The 24,068-nt window shown below is 39.3% G+C and overlaps 1 protein-coding gene across 1 annotated transcript in view; it reads right to left on the bottom strand.

Moving 5' to 3' along the window:
• Positions 1–363: 363 nt before the first annotated feature.
• Sox30 (SRY-box transcription factor 30) overlaps positions 364–24,068 on the bottom strand; it is a 41,641-nt gene continuing 17,936 nt past the window's right edge. Inside the window, 4 exon segments of the mRNA XM_028864321.1 lie at positions 364–554; positions 557–614; positions 616–787; positions 21,114–21,606. Coding sequence (XP_028720154.1) covers positions 406–554; positions 557–614; positions 616–787; positions 21,114–21,606 — 872 coding nt within the window. The 3' untranslated portion in view covers positions 364–405.

The raw sequence follows: 24,068 nt of genomic DNA, 5'->3' as shown, positions 1-24,068 counted from the left end.
ATAAATATATAAACAGCAAATTTTCAGAAAAAATAAAATAAATGTACCCTGAGATAAAATTCTAATCACACTTGCCATGCCAGATATATACTTCACATGTGTGTCCTCACACGCCACTGGGAGCTTTCTGTATTTCAAAATGTTCCAAGATAAAGTAATGCTATCACATGTTGGTGCAAATTTCAGCCATGAAAGTAACTACTCTAGATTTTAACATCCCTATGCTGAGGCATTGGGAATCCAGGGTCACTAATGAGAATTTAGGAAGACACGAATGGCATTTGGTTCTGACTCCTCAGATCATGGCTGAAAACTCTCAGCAAAGCATTCTAGGCTTTTTCTCACACAAACTGACCCAGAATATATTTTAAGAAATGTTTATTTTCTGTGCATATTTGTTTTAAATTATAAATTCCTGAGCACTTTTTCTTCTTCCTCCTCGTCGCTGTCAGTGACATTGACTTGCTGGACGCCAGAGGGAGCTGATGTTGGGGCTGTGAAGACATTCTCCAAGGCTCCAATGTCCAATGGAGGCATGGGATTCAAGTACTCTCCCCACTGTGGCCATGGCTGTTGTAGTAAGGAGGCCCGTCCATGCTCTCACAGCTTCGAGAAATCTTCACTGTGTGTGTGCTCATCTGGGTAGTCTCTGAAAGGATAGTCTCTATTTAAAGCTGAAAATATAGCCTCGTGCTTTTGGTACCTGTCTTCATAGTAACCAAGACATTCTGGCATTGAACTTGGAAAATTTCCATAGCCAAAAGGAGGCCGACTATAAGGGCATGTGCTGTGGGTAGAAAGACAAAAAATTAGATTAGATCTTGCCCACATATGCCTGACTATGATTAACTGAATGTTCTTTAAGGCTTGGAAAGCATTCCTCTGTCTTCCCACTGCCTCTCACCTCCCATCCAAAACTCAGAGCAAAGGCAGTTTGGATGGAAGCCATCCCAGCATTATCCCCTCTTTCTAGTTTCTAGCTTCTTACCTTTGATGAGCGTGATAGAGAAAATCCATCCTGGCCTCTAGCTACATAAAGTGCTGGAAATGTAAGTACATGTGTGACACTGAAAACGTCAGGTAACAACAGCAAAGTGGTCCCTGCTCTTCCTGGAATGGGCTGAAAGGAAGAGCTGCTAAATTTCAAAGCCCTGGAACAGAAGACTCCAGCTTTATTAATACAAATGACACACAGTAAAAAATAAACAGAATACTCTCAGTACTATAAAGATTTAGTACTGATACTACACTATGCTTCAAAGGGATTGCAAAACAAAACAAAACAAAATAAAAATAAGGGCAAGGTGTGGAATAAAAAAACTTTTGCAGTTTTACAACTGACTTTTTAAAGGCAAAGCTAATAATCCTGTCACTCAAAACCAGTTGCCAATTCTCTTTCAGTATTGATCCCCTCTCCGGAGAGGAACAGGGATTACACACAAACTGGGCTCATGAGCTCCATCTAGTGACAGTCAACAATAATGATCACATTCATGTGCAAACCTCATGGAATGCCAGGTGACTTAGTGGCAGCTTCTGAACTAGGAAGGAGAAAGGGAGAGGAGCAGGAAGGGGAGAAGAGAAGAAAAAGGGAAGGGAGATAGGAAGGAAAACCAACTCTCTCCTTTCAATTGTATGGCAGAAGTACTAGACCACTGCCTCAAACCTCTGAAGATGTTCCATTCCCAAACCCTGCAATAAGAGTTCTTGCTAACATTACATACCACACAATGTAAGTCAGTGTTTGCATTTTTCAGGCTTACAACCAGACTGCCACACTCTAGTTCAGTATTTAGAATTGAAAACACGTGCTCGGATATACCATCATTCTAGCTGCCATGGCTGTTCACACAGCTTTCCACCTTCAGGTTCCTCCACTGAACTCCATGGGTATGGCAGAGAGAATAGCCAATCTACTTCCCATATAAAGCTACTTCCCATTCATTGAATGTAGACATACTCAATCAGTAACTGTCTGTCACAAGATTCAATTTTAAGACTTGGTGGGACACTGAAATGGAGATTAGAATAATAATATTAGTCAACACACAGTTAAGACTAGTCTATGCTTTCCAGGTACTGGCTGAGGATTTCATACAGAGCAAATGGACCTTACAGACATTTACTTTTCATCTAAAAGAACAGAACATGTTCTCATCAGCACATAGGAACATTCTCTAGGTAGCTCATATATTAGTTAGGCCCTAAATCAAGTCTTGATAATTTCTTAAAAACTGAAATAATATCTCACATTTTCTCAGGTCACAACAGGATAAAACTGCAAGTCAACAGCAACAAGAAGAATGGAAAGCATAAAAAAAATAATGTACAATGAGCAACAAAAACCAATGGGTAACTGGAGAAATTAAAAGGAAAAAAATTCTGATAGTTAAGTGAAAACCACCTCGCAAAATCTGCGTAACATAACAAAAGCAGTTCTTAGAGAGAGATGTATACGCAATATCCCCACACATCAGAAAGAAAACAACCCCAAAGCAACGTTCAGCAGTGCACTCAAGGACTCAGCAAGCAACAACAGACCAGCGACCAGAAATTGGTAGAAAGAAAGAAATATGAAGATATAAATCAAAACTAAAGGAAAAACAAGATTGACAAACTTCTAGGTGGAAGAGAGAGAGAGAGAGAGAGAGAGAGAGAGAGAGAGAGAGAGAGAGATCTCAAACAAACAAAACCAAAGATGAAAAAGATAATGCAACAGACAGCACAGAAACACAAAGGCTCACTAAAATCTGTTAGGACAAATCCCACGGTGAAATAACTAGAAAGCCTAGAAGAAACGGGTAAGTCTATGAGCACACAGAAGCCACCCGAACTGAGTCAAGAGTAAACAGGAGTAGGCACGGTGGTTTGTTTGTAACTCCAGGACACAGGACGAAGAGGCAGGAGGATCCAGGTTTGAGGTCAACTAGGATTCTATATGGAGTTCAAGGGCAGCCTGGGCAGCACGGAGAAACACAATCAACAAATAAAAGGAGGGGAGAGGAAAGAAGGGATGGAGGAAGGAAGAGGAGGGAGAACCTAAATGGGACAGACTAGTACTGAGCAGTGAGACTGAAACCTTAAGTGTCTTGTTTAAAAGACCTTCCAGGACCTAAAGAGTTGACTAGTCAATTGTACTATTTACTTAAAGAAAAACTAATTCCAATTCTGTGGAAACTAGTCAAAAATTGAAATGGAAGGAACTCTGCAAACTCTTTGTATGTCCAGCTTTCCCCATTACCCTGGTATGAAAGCAAAGAAAACTATAGACTCACATTCTGCATAAACATAGTGGCAAAAATTCTCAATAAATTTACTGGAATATGGGAAAGATCACACTCCATGATAAAGTGGGATTCAAGGATGGTTCAACATACACATACCAATAAGCGTATAACACATCACCAGAATTCAGGACTGTAGTATATATCATATCCATGGACAAAGTATACAGTAAAATACAGTATTTTTTATGGCAAAACATTCTTACCAAGTCATATATAGAAGGAAATCCTTAAAATACAAAAGGCTAAGTGTACAAAACCCATAGCTAATATGACCCTGAGCAATGAAACTGCAAATGTTTCCTCTAAGATTGCAAAGCACAAAGGTACCTGTTTTCACCATTCTTACTTAATATAGTACTGGAAGGAAAGAGAAACTAGAATATCTAAATGGGAAAAGAAAAAGATACATTATCCCTATTTGCATATGACATGATTTTCTATAGAGAAAAATCTAAATTTCCCCATCAAAAAGCTGTTAGAGCGGATACATAATTCTAGTAAAGCTGCAGACTATGAATTAAGTATCAAAAATCAGGCTTTCTCTGTGCATCCACAGCTGACCTTGAGTTCAGTATATAACCATGGTTGGCTTCAAACTTTCATTCTCCCGCCTCATTCTGATGTGCTCTGGGATTTCAAACACAAGCCATACAATGAAATTGATGGAAAGAAAATGAGGAGTTCAATCCATTCACAAAAGCCACAAAATAAAATATTTAGAGTAAATTTAATCAAGGAAGTGAGAAATGTCTACAATGAAAACTATGATATATTGATGAAAGAGCCAGTTTAAGGCCAACCTAGGTGACATAAGACCCTATTCTTCACACAAACAAAATCCATATGTATACTATGTATACTATACTGCCACTGTAACCCAAACATCATGAAAGCAGACACACAGACAAGCCCCCAACAGAAGCAAAATCCAGAAGTTAATTCATGTCAATACTCTAACTGATTAGGTACAAATATACTAAGAATACACAAATGGTGGACAAAGAAAATACAGTCTTTTTAATAAACAGTGCCAGAAAAACATGGACATATACACAGACAGCAGAATAACACTACATTTGATTCTCTCACTGACAACAGATCAAAGGCCTATACGCAAAACATGGAACTATAAAGTCACTGCAAGGAAGCAAGGGGAAGGCTCCTGTATACTGGTGTGATGGAGGTGATGACTTAGTTTTAATGACAGGACCCAAAGGCACAGGCAATAAAAACAGACAAAAGGGATGATGAACTAAAAATTCTCACACAGTAAGGGAATGAGAGCATACTGAGTGGGAAAAATACAAATTATCCATCAATAATTCTGGATCAATATCCAGAATACATAGAGCACTGAACACCAAAAAGGGAAATAACAAATTATCATGTGATCCAGCAAGTCCCCTACTGGATATAATACATTCAAAGCTGAGGTCATTATACCAGAAGATATTTATATTCCCATGTTTATTATCACACTATTCACAAATATTGAATCTGTCCCAATGCCCTTCAGTGGATGAACAGATAACATGCTATAGTATCTTTACAGACTAGAATACTATTGAGTCATAAAAAGAATAGAATACTAAAAAAAACATTTGCAGCAACATGAGTAGAAATGGGAATCATTGTGCTAAGTGAAATAAGCCAGTCAGAAAGATAAACACAACACTATTATTCATTTGTGGAAACTAGTAAGAACAGACCGGAGACTGGAAAGGGCAGAGAATGTGGCACCAAAACAGAGTTAAGGAATACTGGTTCTGCTCCAGCACAGCAGGTAACTACTGGTTAAAACAACCTGTGCTGCATTTCAAAATGACCAGAAGAGTAGAATTTCCCACACATGAAATGATTAGTATTTAAAGAGATGGAAATGTTTTATTATCCTTTATTACACACTGTATAGATGCATCAAGTTCCATAAAGATGCACAAATATTACATCTCAAATACAAAGGAATGCTATTGCCAAGGCTCCTGATATCCTCCACCTAGGGCAGGGCCTACACTACACACTGGAATTTTTCATGTTCTTCTAGTGCAGCCAGCATGAAACCAGGAGCTGACTGTGTACTGCTTCAGCAGGAAGGGTGATGGAGACACAACCATGTCAACACCACATGGAACCCTTGGGCATTCTTCCCATCACTGGAGAGAAAATCAGTTTTATGTACTCCTTCATGTAATACACTACTACCTATGAGGTACCATTGCAAAAATAAATAAATAAATGAAATAAAAAGGAAAGAAAAGAAACAAAGAACTGGGTCTCACTGAATTTTAACATCTGTCATTTTATACCAAAAAAAATAAATAAATAAATAAGGAATAGAGAACATGTCAGTACCCTAGGATGTAAGAAGCCACATCCAGGATGTGGATAAGTTTTTGTTTCTTGGTCACTACACAGCCCTGGAGAAGGTAGAGAGCCACTGGCAAAAGCTTAGCAAACAGTCAAACCAATGTGTATATTAGCTAGTTCTTGACTTACACACACCTGATGTGAAAAGAAAGGTTTGAGACACTAAAGAAAAGCAAAGATGGATGAATTGTTGGTTAATAAGGCACATGAAATTTTCAGCTATGAGAGGCTAGGTGGTCATTTCATAAATCTGTAACTAGTAAGCATGTGTGTGTAGTGTATTCTATTCAACACGTTTAGAACCAGAGTGTCCTGATTTCAGGATGTTGTTGTTCATATTTATTTACTCTGGGGGGAGGGGCACCTGTACTACTGTGCATGTGAGGAAGTCAGAAGAAAACTTTTGGGAGTTGGTTCTCTCTTTCCATGTAGGTCCTGTGTATGGAACCCAAGTCATCAAGCTCGGCAGAAGAGCCTGTACACAACCCACTGAGCATCTCCCCATCCCTGAGTCTTGTTTTGCTTTCGAGCTTAAAGGATTTGCATAAGCTTTCTACATAAATATTTCTACTCTCCACAGTTGAAATCAGAAGTGCCCTGAAATCTGAAACTTTTTGAACACCAACAGTAATAAAATGGATTTTATTTGGATTTTGGATGAAGAGTATGAAAGTGTACTGTACTTCTGTACATGAAATATGAGATCTGTGATTTTCTTTAAAATACATCCTTGCTATCAAAGTAAGGGGAAACCAGAGAAACAAGAGCAGTAAAATGTCAACTTCCGAAGCTAGGTGCCAGCATGTGGGGTACATCATGCTACACTGTTACCTTTTCAGTGTGTGACATTTTCTGTAACAAAACTATAATACATTATTCACAAAAGATTCTCCATGGTGAAGGAGATAAATCATTCTCTCTCCTCACATTCTCTTAAGCTGGACCTCAGTACTCACTGTGCTGGTCATAGCAGCTCCCCAGGGGCTACTGTTGCTGTAAATGACTCTAGCCGAACCGAGGGTATGAGAACTCTGTTCTTTGAGAATGCTCAGGAGCTGGGGAAATGAAGCCTGCACATTCCTTCCCCTTCCATTGACTGCTCTGGCCTATAGAGCACAATCTTCATGTATTTTCTGCTCCAAAATATAGTGCATCTCAAGTCATGAAAACAAAGCCACTGGCTTTGAAAATGACTCAGAGGAGCAAGGCAACCACCCTCCCATCTTAGTTTTAAACCCAATCAGTGGGTTGAAGAGTGCCCCTCAATATTCATGTTCACCTGGAACCTTAAAATATGACTACTTGGAAACAGGGTCTTAACAGGTGTGACTGTATCAAGGTGACATTGTATTGGATTGAGCAGAACATGATTCCAATGACTTGTGTCCTTATAAAAACAAGGTGTATACAGGTATGAAATTTTCATGTGTCATAAAAAATGAGAAAGAATGCTGGGTGGTGGCGGCACACACCTTTGATCCCTGTACTTGGGAGGCAGAAGTAGGCGGACCTCTGTGAGTTCGAAGTCAGCCTGGTCTATAGAGCTAGTTCCAGAGCAGCCAGGGCTATGGAGAAAAATCCTGTCTCAAAAAACCAATCCCTTACCCTCCCCCCCCCAAAAAAAAAAATAAAGAGGAAGAAAGAAAAGAAAAAGAGAGGCAGGGTGGGGCTGAGGAGATGGTTCAGTGGCTAAACCACTTACCTACAAGCATGTGGGCAGTTCAAGCCCCTGGAATGCACATAAAGACCAGTGTAGCAGCACAAGGGAACCTAAAACAAGCTGAAGGTAGAGACCGGAGAATCTCTAAAAGCTTGTGGGCCAGTTGGCCCAGCCTAAGCAGTGGGAAGCAAAAAAAGAGACTTTGTCTCAAATAGGTAGAAGCCAAGATCTATAAAACCTGAGGTTGTCCTCTGACCTCCACATGTATGTACACACACTACACAGACACAGATACACACACACACACACACACACACACACACACACACACACACACACACGACACAGAGAGACATACACAGGCATGCAGAAAGAAGATGGTGATAGCAGGAGATGGTGGTAGCGATAAGCCAAGGGCAGCTGAGGACTGCCGGGAAGCTAGGAAGAAGGGTTCTTTGCCAGAATCTTCAGAAGACAGCAGGAAGCTAGGAAGGGTTCTTTGCCAGAATCTTCAGAAGACAGCACAGGCATGTCAGTAGTTTATTTTCAGACTTCTAGACTCCAGAACTACAAAAGGAATTGTCACTGCTGATTTAAGGTACTATGTGTCTGATGTATTGTTCTATCGGCCCTAGAAAACTAACCTATACCTAAAAGCGTATTTCAGCTCCCGACCTCAACAACTGTAAGACAGTAATTAGTTTATAGTGTTTAAGCCACTAAGTTTAGCATCATTTGTTACAATGGCAATGGTGAGTTATCTGTTTACTATCCAAACTTCAGCTGTCAACCTCACAGTTAACTATCTATAATCTAGCTGATTATCTACATTGTCTTTAAATTCCTTTCTTTAGACTCTTAAGAACTCTACTGACTACTTACATCTGTTTTTGCAGCTGTCTTCCCTAATGGCAAATTTCTAGCTTGCATATATTCGTAACTCTACTAATACCTAGGAAAGAAGTCACTACTCAGTGTTTATTTACTATTCTAAGGAATTGGAAGGTTTCAGAAAAGCCTGTATCACTTTCATTTCTACCAGTAATAAACGTTCGTTCTAACCTCTCCAACCCTCTCATTTCAAAGCACTACTTTAGCAAATCTAGCCAGGGGATTTGGAGTGCTTTTGGTGTGCTTTCCTGTAATGACCACTGAATCTTGCCATGTGCTTACTGCCCACATGTTCATGTTCTCTGAAGCAATCTAATTGAATTTGTGCCCACTTATAAACTGAGCTGCCTTTCATTGCATTGAGAGTGTTCTTTGTATATCTGATACAGACTATGCACACATGATCTGCATACTCACTCATTCTGTGGATTCTTGTCTCTTTTTTTTTTTTTGATACCTCTTGACGCAAAAGCTGTTTTAATTATGAAGAAGTCTAGTCTATTTTTGATGGTGGTTGTGTTTCTAATGTAGTCCATAAGCATCACCCAAACGAAGCCATAAAAGTTGACCCTTACAAGAAACCTTACAGTTTCTCCTAAGAGAATGTTTGTAGGGAGAGCTAACATGCAATTTCATTGTGCGTATGTGAATATTCAGTTGTTACTGAACCATTTTTTAAACAGACTCTTCTTTCCCTTCATTAAAGGGACTTGGCAACATCCCTGTTGACAATGAAGTAATCATAGATTGCTTTTTTGTAACTGAATTCTACCATAATACTACCATTGTCCATCTTCATGTTGGTGCCACATTATTTTCTAAGTTACTTAAAAACAAACAAACAAACGTTTTACCTTTTACAGAAACAGGATCTCAATCACACATCCCACAACAGAATGGCAGATGTGTTAAAACCACTGACCTATAGAGACCCATCATTACTACTGAGGGTGTTAACGAATGTGTAAAACACCCTCTGACCACAGTCTTTTACCCAACAGTAATTTCACCGCTCAGAACATTCATCCCTCCCTTCCCTGCCGATGTCTGGAAACTTCAGCTTATGACTTTGGAAATAGAATCCCTGTATTGGTAGTTGCATTAAGATTAGGTTAATGGAGTAAGACCTAATCTAGTGACTGGTGTCCTGGTAAGATAAGAACACTCAGAGACAACTACACACAGAAGGGAAACTGGCCACTTTTATCTTTTCCAAGAGACTATATATTGGAGGCACAGGGTCTGCTATTTTCAGAAGGGCCCCTCACTTAGTAATATATGCTCATGGTTCTTTATGTCTCATGGTTTACTAGTTCCTTTTTTTTCACCCTAGCAGTAAGTGATATTCCACTGGCTGGATATATCAATTCATCCATTCATCTACTGAAGGAGTTCTTGTTTCCTTTAAAGGTAACTATGAAAAAAGTGTCCATAAACATCTTTATGCCGATCTTTATATGGACAAAAATTCATTTGGGTAAATACCAAGCAACACAATTACTGATGTTTAGTTTTGTAAGAATCTGACAACCTGTCTTCCAACCAGCTGTGAATTATTTTCTCATTCTCTTGAAATTGCACTGAATTTATCTATTTATTGGTGTGTATGATGTATGTGTGTGCCATATATAATTGTGTGTGCACGTGTGTGAGTTTGGACATGTGCATGTCATTGCACACATGTGAAGGTCAGAAGACAACCTTAGTTTCCACCATGTTTGACACAGGGTCTCTTGTTCACTGCTGCACACCAGGCCAGCTGGTCCACGTGTTTCTGGGGATTTTTGTCCCTCTTGCTTTAGGTATGCTGCTATTATAGATGTGTGCCTGGCTTTCCATGGCACTTTGGCCACTGAGTTTTGTATAATCATTTAATACCATGAAACCATGTAGTTTATCAGGGACAGTATACATTTTGTGATTTTTTTTTAGTGTTGTTATTTATAATTGTGAGTTTTTCACCTTTATTTATTTATGTACACATAAATAATTTATTTATGTACACATATACAAGCGGGTGCCTATTGAGGCCAGAAAAGGGCATTGGACCCCCTAGAATTGGAGTTACAGATGGTTGTGAGCTGTCACATGCATGCTGGGAACCAAATCTGGGTCCTCTGGAAGACTAGTAAGTGTTCTTAACCACTAAGCAACCTCTCCAGCCCTTATTTTTATGTAGTGTGCACGTGTGTGTATGTGTGTGGGCACATGCATACATTGCCGCACATGTGGAGGTCAAAAGATGGTCTTTGGAAGTCCGTTGTGACTTCCACCTTGTGGGTCCCAGGGATCAGACTCAGGTCTTGCCAGCACGTGTTTTCACCCACTAAGCCATCTCATTGGCCCCTTTTGTTGTGGATTTAAAAATACTGTTTTTCACATAGGATGATGACATCAAGTGAGAACAGTTTTCATTTTGGAATTTTTTTGTTTTTCTTTCTTGCCTAATTGATCCAACTTGGATTTTCTGGTACAATATGTAACAGAAGTAGTAAAAAAGAAACATTCTATTTTTTATTCCTGACCTTGGGTGGGGGGCAGGATTTTCTACCTGTTAATTAATGAATATGATGTTATCCATGGGATTTTGATACATTTCTTTATAATATTGAGAAAGTCCTTCCTATTCCTAGTCTAAAAAATAACTTGAACTAAGGCATTTAATTTTCTCGCTAAGATACTGGGTTTTAGCAAATGTTTTTTTATATATCAGCAGATACTATCTTGTGGCTTTATTTCCAATCAATTTTCAGACTGTAAACCATACATTCGTTTCTGGGGCAAATCCAACTTGGTCCTGGTTTTCAATTCTTTTACTGTTGCTGCTGGATTTAGTTTGCTAGCATAATTTTGCACCTATATTCATACAAGGTATGCGATTTTGATGATTCACTCTGGCTTTGGTAACAGGGTAATGTTAGCACTACAAGTATTTCTAAATTTTTTTTTTGAGGGGGAAGAGTTTGAGAAAGGACTGATATGAATTCCTCTTTCAAAATTTCATAAAATTTACCAGTGATGTCACCTGGTCCATGGTTTTTTCTTTGTTGGGAGATTTTACATTGTTGATTCATCTCTTAAGGTCTGTTTACATTTTTTATGTCTTCTTGTAATTGTCAACTTGACAGTACCTAAAAACACTTGAGGGAGATGGGTCTCTGGGCATGGGCATATGTGATTATCTTGATTACATTAATCAAGGTAGGAAGACCTGGATACTGTGGGTGGCATCATTCCCTAGGGAGGATGTTGGATTGTACATAGGGAGAAAGGGGACTGAGCAGCAGCATGCATTAGTTGTTCTGTTTCCTAATTGGGGTAAATGTCCTCAGCTGTTTCAAATGTTTGCTGCTTTTGTTACTTGACATGGTGGACTGCATCCTTGAGCTGTGACCAAGAATAAGCCCATTCTTCCTTGCATTGCTGTTTCCAGACTATTTTATCACATAACAGGAAAAGAGGCTAAGATATTTGTTAAGCTTGTTACAGCACAAACATCTACAGCATTCGTATTAACTGCTTTTCTCACTGCTGTGACCAAATATTTGACAAGAAAGGGATTTGACAAGAAAGGAAGGAGGGTTTATTTTAGCCTTTAGCTTGAAAGGATACAGGATATCACAACAGGTAAAGCCTGGTAACAAGAGTGTGAGGTGACTGGCCATACTGTGCCTGTAGTTAGGAAGCAGACAGATGGTAGCAATAAGAAGCAGACTTTTTATGTATCTTACACACCTTAGCAGTTTTCGTGCTTTTCCAGTTTTCTCAATTTTTGTTTTTCTACTATTTAAGTCCTATCTACTTTAATCTATATTTTCTTTCTTCTGTTTTGACTTTTGTTTGTTCTTTTTCTAATTTCTCAAAGCATAAAGTCAAGTTGTTGACTTGATTGCTGTGGAACAATCCTTTTCTACACTATGAATATGTATTACTCTCATTGGTTAATAAAAAGCTGACAGGCCAGTAGCTGGGCGGGAAGTTAGGTGGGAAAGCCAAACTGAGAATGATGGGAACAAGGAGGGAGAAATCAGGAGAGATGCCATCAGCCACCAAAGAGCAACATGCCAGAGGATCACTGGTAAGCCATGGGCCATGTGGCAATACACAGATTAATAGAAATGGGTTAATGTAAATGTAAGAGCTAGCTGGCAATAAGCCTGAGCCATCAGCCAAGCAATTATTTTAAGTCTCTGAATGATTATTTGGGAAGCAGCTGATGGGTATTCAGGAAATGGTGGGTGGGAGAGAAACTTCTATCTACATGTGGTGCCCAAAATGGGGCGCATGTGTACACTGTAAAGATTTTGAATTAGTTTAATAAAACACTGATTGGCCAGTAGCCAGGCAAAAAGTGTAGGCAGCGTGACCAGATTAGAATTCTGGGAAGAGGAAGGGCAGAGTCTGGAGTCGCCAGCCAGCTACAGAGGAAGCAAGCAAGATGAGAATGCTGCACTAAGAAAAGGAACCAAGGATTGTGGCTACACATAGACAGAATTATGGGTTAATTTAAGCGTAAGAGCTAGTTAGTTATAAGCCTGAGCAACAGGCCAAACAGTTTATAATTAACATAAGCCTCTGTATGTTTATTTGGAACTGAATAGCAGAGGGACTGGGCAGGATAGAAACATCCATCTACAATTGGCGCTGACCATCAGGCACTGATCCACATAGACCTGGTAAAGCTTAAGAAGGATTCTCAATGCACAGAAATGGAGCAGCACTGGGCTTCCTGGTCTCACAGTCTCATGCCAGCAGAAGTGCAGAGACACGTCTCCTGACAGCTGCCTGTGAGATGGAGCTGGCCGCCAGTCGCCATGAGCTCAGTGGCATGGTGGACTCCTGCAGTCTCTCCCACAGGCTGTGGTACAGAGAGGCTTCTCCCAGCCCCTGCTGCTGCCTGTGGGCACAGCCACGAGCTTAAGAACACAGCTCCATGCTATTTAATACTGCTTCCCAGAATTGGGGAGGTAACTGTGACTCATTGGTACCTTTGGCCATATTGAAAGGCTGAGTGGGTGAAGCCAGCAGCCAGGGCTTTAGTCCTTAAAAAGGAAATAAAGTAATAAAAAATAAAACAAGCCACATAAAGATGGAAAATATACAGAGAATCTGGATACTGTCTATTATTATGTTGTCTTTGGGATTTTTAACTACAGAGAGACATTTGATTGAAGGGACTACTAAGTTAAACTAACATACATATTTTAAAGATATCTTGACTTTGAAATTTGGGTCTAAGGATATGTTGCTTTGGAAAAGAGGTTCTGCTTTTGTTTTCACAGAAGATGAGAACCTCTGGATTGCTTCCAAGTTAATATGGTTTGATCAAGTAAGACCCCCTGAAAAACTCCAATGGGAACAGATAACTGAGATGATTCAACATTTCAGAGCACCTCTGTTGCAGTTTCCTCTGAGTTCTGCATCCAGAAAGGCTTCAAGGCTGCTGGCTGAGATGATCCAGCCTCACAGAGTACTCCAATCAGGACGTGAGCATAATCCTAAATTTTCTCTGGGTCCCCATAAGATTACCAGAACCCCTAATCAGCAGGAAGTAGCCTAGAAAACTCTGCCTACACTCCCAAAAATGGATTATGGATGTTGTCTTTGTTTAGAATGTTGGTTACAAATTGTTATGGATACTGGTCAAGGAAAAAGCTAAACAAAGAAGATCAGATTCAAGGGGTTTATTTTGAAAAGAAAAAAAGGGGAAATGCTGTGGGATAATGCTCTTGTACACTATAAAGATTTGTCACTCCTATTACTTTAATAAAACACTGACTGACCAGTAGCCAGGTAGAAAGTATTGGCAGGGTGACCAGACTAGGAGAAGGTGGAGAAGATTATTTGGAAAGTGGCTGATGGGTATTAGAGAACTAGCGGGTGGGAGAGAAATTTCCATCTGTAGTCGATTTCATTTAGCACACACTGACCTTGAACTTCCTATGTAGATGAGGATGACCTTGAACCTGTGATCCTCCTGCTTCAACCTCCTAAGTGTCAGCATCACAGACATGTGGCAGTGCTGTGGATTGAATCTAGGGCCTTGTGCACATCAGGCAAATATCGTACTAACTTAGCTATAACTTCAGCCCTGAGGATCTTTATTTTTAAATACAGGCCATTACAGATATGAACTAAAAGCTGAACAGTGCTTTCAATAGCATATGCAACAGGCTTTGGGATGTTGTGTTTTCATTTTCATTGATTCCCCCCAAATATTATATTCCTTATCATGTCTTCGATATATTAATTTCTACTTTTTTATTTTTCTTTTATCACTACTTTATAATTACATTCCATTGTAGTCATAGAAGAAATTTTATATGATTTCATTCTTTTAAAGCTGAGGTTTTATTGTAATATAAAACACGATCTTACCTAGAAAGTCGTACAGTACTTGAGAAGAGTGTGTATTCTACTGTTAAAAGGAGTCTGTGTATGTGTATTTATTAGTTTTACAGTGTTTTTAGTTTCTTTATCTCTTCATTGATCCCATCATTGATTTTGCTCACTATTATTATAGCTACCTAGCCTCTAGGAGGGTGATCATTATTTAGAAGGTTTGGAAAGGATGAAAACAGGACCTGCACCTGTAAAGTTTTTAGTGCTGTAGTTATTTCCAACAAATATAAATACTGGAAGTTAGAAAACTCAATAAATCAAATGAAAAAGTAGAAACAATACTAACAGAATCCAACAAGCAGAAGAAAGAATATTAAGAATGAAGGACAGGTAGAGGAAATGGTACAAATATCTGCAAAGACAATAATAAATGAGTATGACCACAAAATCATGAGAATCAAGAGACCAACCAAACCCAAGATCAAAGGATAGGGGGAGTTGATGTAAAAACTAAAACAGAGGATCTATTCAATGAAATTGTAGCAGAAAATTCCCCAAATCTCGAGGAATGGACATACAACTACAAGAAACATTTACAACCTTAAATACACACGAACAAAGAACGAACCTCTCTATGACACATGACAGTCAAGATGTCAAAAACACGAAGAGAGCTTTAAGAGAAAACTGTCAGCTCACCTACAAAGTCAAACACATCAGCATAATATCAGATCTCTTGCAAGTAACACTAAAAACTAGATAAGCACAGAATGATGTATTTCAACCCCTGAAAATAAATGCAATCAAAACCGTTCTATCCAAGGGCTGAAGAGATAGCTCATTGGTTAAGATCACCACCCACTCTTCCAGAGGACTAGGGTTCAGTTCCCAGCACCAACATGGCAGCCCACAATGCTTGGCAACTCCAGTCCCAGGGCATGTGATGCCCTCTTGTGACTTCTGTGAATACTGCACACATCTGGTACACAATCAAGTCAAACACCTATACACATAACAGTAACAGATACTTTATTTTCTTTTAAAAAGATTGCTATATTCATGCGATATTCAGCAAAGTTATGGCGTAAAAATATGGTATACAGGAAAATCAGAATGTTTCAAGACAAGCACACACTAGGGCAGTTCATGACCATCACATCAGTATTGCAGGAAATACAGGAATACTGTACTCAGAAGAAAGATAGCCACAATGACAACACAGGAAAGAACAATTTTTATGAGGACTAGATAAACAAAGGAAAGCTAATGTATCCATGTCTTTAAGCATAATTTTCTTTAGTTATTAAAAACATTGGTAATAGTGTTGTGGTCTTTGTCAAACTCAATTCTGGAATAAAGTTTCTACTGATTTTATTTTCATCCATTTGCTAATTCATTCATTCATTTTGAGGTAGCTCAGGCAGGTTTAATATTTGCTATGAAACCCAGGCTGGCCTTGAACTTAAGATCCTCCTGCTTCAGCCTCCTGAATACAAGGATTACAGGCATGCGCCACCACACTCAGCTTTGTTTTACCTTTGAATGGATTGCAATTTTCTGTTTTTGAGTTATTTTGTTGAAAACTATATGTTTGGGTAATACATTGTTACAGCTCAATAGTGATTCTCCCTTTTTCTTTTCTAGGTTTCTGCCTCTCATAGACCATTGTTCTTCATTACCTGAGGTCCAGTATCTTGCAATACATATATTTTGTACAATTTTACTGTTTTACCTAAAAGTAAATCCAGTCCTTATTACTATATTCAGTTGAAATACAAGCCCTTTTTAATGATTTAAAATACATATTTTTAGTTTATTCCTAATTTTCAATTATCTCAAATTCTTAGGATGTTAATCCTATTTGTAAGTTCTACGAACTCTTATTCTTCTGTGGTGTGTGTGTGTGTGTCTGTCTGTCTGTCTGTATCTGTGTGTGTATGCACAGGTACACATTAGAGGGCACAAAGCATTTGTGCATGAGTACATGTAGAGGTGAAATATCAACCTTGATTGTCATTCCGCAGCAGCCATCCACCTTAATTATTGAGGCATGGTCCCTCATTGTGACCTGGGATTTACCAATTAGGCTAGGCTGGCTGGTCAGCGAGCCCCAGGCATCCACTTATCTCTGCCTCCCCAGAGCTAGGATTACAAGAGTGTAACCCCCAGCCCCGCCCCCACCCCCAACACACACACATGCTGAGGATTTCATTTACGTCTTCATGCTTTACTGACTGAACCATCTCCCCAGCACCAAACTCAGATTCTTCTTTTTGAATATTTTATGTATATATGAGACTGAATGTATACATGTCTCTGCATCACATGCCTGCAGTACCCAGGCAGCCTAGAAGGTGGGTCTAGAAGGTGGCAGATCCCTTGGAACTGAAGTTAGAGATGGCTGTCCATCACTGTGGGTACTGAGAATTGAACCTGGGTCCTCTGCAAGAGCAGCCTGTGCTCTTAACCTCTGAGCCATCTCTCCAGGCCCAAACTCACATTCTTTTTTAATTAATTAATTAATTAATTTTCCTGTTATCAGCTTGATACAGTATAAATTCTTACCCTAATGGTGAAATGTTTCATTGAGGCTTGCCCAGTAATTGAGTAAAACCAAAACTTAATATAAGCCACAGTCATCCTAGGGTCCCACATGCTATATATATAGCCTCCGTGGTTCTATGGGTTGTGGTCTGATTGTTCTTTGCTTTATATCTAGAATCCACTTATGAGTGAGTACATACCATGTTTGTCCTTCTGGGTTTGGGTTACCTCACTCAGTATGATCTTTTCTAGCTCCATCCATTTGCCTGCAAATTTCATGCTGTCATTGTTTTTCTCTGCTGAGTAGTACTCCACTGTATATATGTACCACATTTTCTTAATCCATTCTTCAGTTGACGGGCATCTAGGTTGTTTCCAGGTTCTGGCTATTACAAATAGTGCTGCTATAAACATAGTTAAGCATGTATCTTTGTGGTATGATTGAGCATTCCTTGGGTATATACCCAAGAGTGGTATGGCTGGGTCTTGAGGTAGATCGATTCCTAATTTTCTGAGAAACCTCCATACTAATTTCCACAATGGTTGTACAAGTTTGCACTCCCACCACCAGTGGAGGAGTGTTCCCCTTGCTCTGCATCCTCTCCAACACTGACTGTCATTAGTGTTTTTGATCATGGCCATTCTGACAGGTGTAAGGTGGTAGGGTTGTTTTGATTGCATTTCTCTGATGATTAAGGATGTTGAGTATTTCTTTAAATGTCTTTCAGCCATTTGTGATTCTTCTTTTGTGACTTCTCTGTTTAGCTCTAATGACTCCTTTCCTCATGCTATAACCACATCTCTGCCTCCTTGGAAGTTCCAGCTGGCTTGGGTAGTGGAAGTGTTCCTCTAAAACAGTTGCCCAGGTAACATCCAACCAATTACAAAGGAATTTATCAACTTTAAAATGTCTTCAACAAGTGGATGGCGTGATTTTAGATTCTAAATTAGTGTGCAATGAATGCACTTTAGAAATCACACAGAACTCCAGGCAAAACCATATTTCTCATTATACTTCATCTGAGCTGGTTATGTAAGTTTTTCTATTTTCTTTACTATGGTTGAAAAAGCCTTCTGCAATTCTGGTTTATGGAGATAATTTAGTTTGAGATCATGCATAAACCCAAGACTGGATGTCTCCTCAAGCAGGCATTTAAAACTGACTTTACAGCCACTGAGACTATTTCTGAGTCTGAAAACCAACTCCAGGACAACTGTAAATAGTTTTCATCTTGTTGGCCATTCCAAAATAAGGCCTTATTCTCTTATTCTCTTTTCTGATGAGTTTACTTACATCTTAAATTATTCATATTTAAATTCAATGTTTCGGGGCTGAAGAGATGGCTCAGCAGTTAAGAGTACTGGCTGCTCTTCCAGAGGCTCTGAGTTCAATTCCCAGTAACCACATGGTGGCTTACAACCATCTCTAATAGGATCTGATGCCCTGTTCTGGTATAAAGTCATAAATGCAGACAGAGCACTCATACACATAAAATAAAACAATAAATATTTTTTAAAAAATTCAATGCTTCTAGGTAGCTACAGCAGAAGGTATTCTATAGTAACTAATCCATCAATATGTGGGAACTATAAATGTCCCTCATAAAAGTTCAGACAAAAGAATGCATGCCATGATTTCAATCAAACTTTTTTCTTCTCTTTTTTTGTTTGTTTTTCGAGATAGGGTTTCTCTGTGTAGCCCTGGCTGTCCTGGAACTCCCTTTTGTAGACCAGGCTGACCTTGAACTCAAAGAGATCCACCTGCCTCTGCCTCTGCCTCTGGAGTGTTGGGATTAAAGGTGTGTGCCACCACCACTGGGCCTCAATCACATTCTTAAATAAGTCGACAACCAAATACTTGTTCAGAAGACTTTTAATCTGTTTTTTTTTTTTTTGTGTGTGTGTGTGTGTCTAAAATTTACAACTAGATTGCCATGTTTCTATAAATCAGGAATTCTGTAGACTGCCTTCTCTATTATATTTACACATTTGAGTATGTTTTCTCTTTATTTGAGCGTACTAAGTCTCCATTTGTCTTTCATATCATCTTAATATTTTTCATTGCAACATTCAATGTTTATTGAATGTATAAATTGAAGATTTTATACATCTCTCTTGAGTATGAAAATAAAAATATGCTACAGTGGGCTGAAGAAATGGCTCAGCATCAGGCAGCTCACAACCACCTGTATTTCCAGTTCTGAGGGATCCAACACTCTCTCCTGGTCTCCACACACATGTGGCAAACACATATATATATACATAAATAAAAATAAATCTTTAAAAAACATGCTACAAGGAGGGGAAAAGGAAGGATGAGAGAGAAGAGAACTAACTGGAAGAATGAATGTTACCTGAGAAAAAGAGTGTCACAAAAACAAAATGAAATGGCTAATACTCAAAGGCAGGAAGACAATATCTCAGAGAAGCATGAGACATCTGAGTGTCTTTGTTTTATAAAATGACTCCATTAAAATGCCTAACCAATTTAATTTTTGTTAAAATATGTAAAATATAATAAACACACAAAATATGTGTATCTTGACTTTAAATACCCATTACAATCACTGTATTGAAGCAATTAGGGAAAAAAATCCTTATAAAATTCCATTATCAATTTATAGACAAGGAAATCAGTTAATTTTGCTATTTACCCATACTAGATTTTTCTATTTAAGAAAGCATAACTAGATAACTCATTTCCTGGGAAAACCTATCATCAGATATATATGGACAAAAGTCAGAGAACAATTACAAAGTATTTTAAGAATGAAATTATAAATCTCACTTTCCTTTTTGAAAAAAAGTGCATTATCTTCATATTTACACTTGATATACTGTTTTGGCTTTCTTAAATCCAATCAAATTCAAGCTTATTAAGTACAATATTATTATTTACCTACTTCATTTACTATTGCTAATTAGAGGTATAGTTCTGCATTTTAAGTGTTTGTTTTCAAAAGCCTTCTTATAAAATGGTATCAGAGAATTTGTACGTTAAAGTCCCATCCTATAAACTTGTCATGGTAAGAAAACCTAACTTCCTTTAGTTGATCTACATAACAGTAGAAGATTGGTATCAAACATTTGAATATTCCAATCACAACATTAACTGTGTGTGTATACTTAACAGCAACACAGAAGTAGAAGATATTTGCAAAGCGAAGTTTCAATTTGCTTCCCCAAGACATTTCCCTATGAAAATCAATTTCATTACTGGTAATTTACACGGGAAATTCCCTGGTTTGGTAAAATGGGCACAGAGAGGAAGTGTAACTTTTAAAAGTCATTCTACCTCTCTTGGCTTGTCAACCTTCCCTTTTCCACCTTTATTACTCAAAATGTGGTCCATAAGCAAACAGAACTGCCATTACCTGGGAGCTTTTAGAAATGTAGCCTCGCAAGCATGCTACAACTATTCTTGTACCCGAGACCTAACAGTCAGGGTCTGCATTTTAACAAGACACTACACAATTTGCGTCCGTGAAACACAGCTCCAGTAAAGGGATCATGTGGCTACTCCGAACTGTTTCCTATGAAACCCCACTTGACAATACTGAAACCATATTCTCACATGGAGAGCTGGCTGGAGCGGAGAAACAGCGGCCCCTGTAGATGGCGATGCATTCTCTCTGGCTCTAGCTCCCCGGGTCCACGTGCCCCCTTCATCTCTTTATGTAGACTGCTTGGTTTTTTAGCCTCCATGCTGAATGGAAGCCTGATTGGGGATGCCACGTTTTCAGAGGAAAAGAAATGCCCAGGCCAGGCGGTGGCGCATGATTTTAATCCCAGCACTCGGAAGGCAGAGGCAGGTGGATCTCTCGAGTTCATGGCCAGCCTGGTCTACAAAGCAAGTTCCAGGATAGTCAGCTACTCTCTGAGCTACACAGAGAGAAACTCTGTCTTGAAAAACCAAGGGGGATGGGGGGGGGGGGGCGGGAAAAATAAAGAAATGCGTCCCCAAATTCCCCTAACTTCATTAGAAGTATTTGTAGGTAAGAGGTAGAAAACGGTTTGTTTACCTTGACGGGAAGTAATGAGGTCCAGGAAGGAAGTAAGGGTGATGAAAGGAGAATCGTGGTGGCGTCCCAAACAGTGTAGCTGGATGGCCAAGGGGCGGGGGCTGATAGACGTGTGAGTGTGGAATGGGAGTAGCTGGGGGAATTGGAGTGCTTCGGGGACAACTGGAAACGCCGGCATATTCCTTGGGAGGCTGGATAGGCGAGGTTGCAAATCTGGCATGGGCAGTACTTGCACCAGCTGGAATCCTGCTGGTGCTCTCCAGGGAGACTGGAGTGGGTCTCTTCACAGAGCGACTGGTTCCGGAAGGAAGCCTATGAACGTCAGTTTGGGAAGGCCCAGTAAAGCGCTGAGGTGGGAGTGATGGGCGGGGCGTCAGACTTGGAGGCGGAACGGCCACCGGGCCAGTGCTGGAGACGCTGGGCTGGAAAAGTGTGATGGGGCTTGGGCGCTGGACTGCAGGTGTGGGCAGCTGGATAGCAGGTGGGGCTTCACCTTCAGAAATAAAAATAGCATAAGTTAACCATTGCCAAGGTCACCACTGGGATCCACCACACTGCGAACTGGTACTTTGAAGGAGTTCACTACCCACCTCTACCTCGTAGTGGTCTCATAGCAAATCACTCTCCCCTTTATTTACAGTATTCTGACAATACTGAAGTCACTGTAATTTCTTGTGAATTTACATTTTCCTCTTTCCCAGCTAGCCTCTGAGTGTCATAAGCAGAGAGACCTGTTGAGTTCACTACTGTATCCCCAAACTCGGCTTCTGCGTAGCACAAGGTAGGGAGAGTCCTCAACTTAGGTAGGTAAATAAATGAATAACATTACTATTGATAACTTAGAAGAATGTATACATGAAAATGTTGATATAACATAAAACTACTGGCAAGGGACAAGATACATAGATAGTAGGAAAATCTACATGTTCAATTCATAGTATTTGGGTTTTGATCAGCCTGAAATGTATTTATTTTATTTTCATATAAATAGAAGTTTCATAGCACTGTGGGTCATGTTTCTTTCATTTTGCATACTTTTATACATTAAAAATTATGATACTTTTTAGCTGAAAAAATTAAGAAATTGTTTCACTTTACTGCACTCAAAGTGACTATAGCTGGAAATCTCCAAAAAGAATATGATTTATCATGGGTTAGCCATTTGTGACAGACCTGAAAAAAAAATACTGGCAGGACATGATTTGCTAAGGACTGAATTCTTAAAGGTAAGTAAAACAGTCACGTGACTTATCCTTCCACTCCCCAAAAAGACAGTACTGCTGCTTGAGATGCTGTTATCCGGGCTGGAGAGATGGCTCAGCTGTTAAAGGCTAGGCTCACAACCAAAAAATATAAGAGATGCTGTTATCCAAACACCACACTTAGACTAAACTGAACTAAGCTTCCATGTCAAAATACAAATAGAAGCCTTTGGAATAATCATATCCAGCGTAGTCCGATGCAGCTAGATATCTGTTAACAAAATCACAGTCCACGTAGAGACACTGCAGTCAGAAATGGCTCTCAGAGGCCCAAAACACAGATCTTTCAACTTTATCCAGGTAAGACCTCCCTCTGTTTCCTTCTCTCAGTAGTGGAAGGTAATGCCCTTCTAAACCTCCTAGTAGGAATGAAGAGTCTCTCCTGCCCCCCATCCATTTCAAGATGGTTCTTGACCCAGTGAAGTACAGGAGGAGGATATAAATGAAGCTGCCAAGATCTTGTTAGCCCAGACTGGCCTCAGGCTCCTGAGTGCTGGGATCACAGACATGTATCATCATGCCAAGTTTTTTATTCCTGTTTGTTTTACCAGTATCTAGCCAAGAACCTGATTTAAAAATAGTTAGAGGCATTAGAGAGATGGCTCAGTGATTAAGAGCACTTGCTTTGCAATCATGAGGACCAGAGTTCAGATATCAACATTCTCATAATAATCTGGGGGTCCCACAAGCACCTCTAACTCTAGTTTCAAAGATTCAACAGCTTCTTCTGGCCTCTGTACACAGGCATGCAAAGGCACACATTCATACATACATGTAAGTGCACATACACTCATGCAGATATATGCACTCCCACACAAATCCTTAAAGAAAGAGTTAATATTGGATTGAAGGAAAAACAATTAATCCTAAGCTGATAGTACTTCTACACTGATCTGCTCTAAGGAGACTTAAAGCACCTTATAACAATCACATGGCCAGGAAAACTTGTAAAATCTCTCAAATTTTTATTTCTTGAATTATTACCATACTCAAGAAATTAACCTGACAATCTACTTCTGTTGAGTTCTTTTTCCTATACCAAGTGTACACATTTAGTTATCAGGAAAAAATGTTACAAGAACTCTACAGAACTGCTGATCAAGTTTCAGTCATTGAAAGGGGGATATATCTTTTCCAATGCTTTCTCCCTAAGACAGTTCTAAGAAGAAATGGAAACGAGGCCTGTAGAAGAAAAAAGCCTTCATCCATTAACTGTCTTTTGAAAGAGCTATATTTACCACCAGAAACATCCAGATGTGAGTAAAACATAAACTTGCTGTTAAAATAGCCAGAACTGTCCAATCATTACATGAAGTGGAAAGCAGCTTAGATACATAAAGACAAAAGAGTAAAAATCCAAAACCCAAAAACAAATTCAAATATAAGAATCAAGCAGTACAACTGTAAACAATTCCTGCATGTCTCCTATCACCCAGTCCCAAAGAGGAAGAATCCGCTGAAGGTGCTGAGTGACTGGAAGTTGTCACCAGGCTTCCTCTGTTGCATGATTGGAATGAACAATGAGGCATCAAGGCATGGCAGAGACTGAGGACAGACTATTTTTTTATACAAAAAAAGTAGCTTTATAGAGTTCATAAGGAGGAGCAGTATGTAGCTTGAGATAAAGAGAAGAGGGGGAGACTGAGAACTGGAAAGGCTATTTAGGACATTGTTAGCAAGTGGAGTCCTGGGA

The sequence above is a fragment of the Peromyscus leucopus genome, chromosome 8b (assembly GCF_004664715.2).
Source record: "Peromyscus leucopus breed LL Stock chromosome 8b, UCI_PerLeu_2.1, whole genome shotgun sequence".
In the NCBI taxonomy this organism is placed as follows: domain Eukaryota; kingdom Metazoa; phylum Chordata; class Mammalia; order Rodentia; family Cricetidae; genus Peromyscus; species Peromyscus leucopus.
The sequence above is the reverse complement of the archived record's forward strand: the minus strand, read 5'-3'. Positions and strand labels throughout refer to the sequence as shown.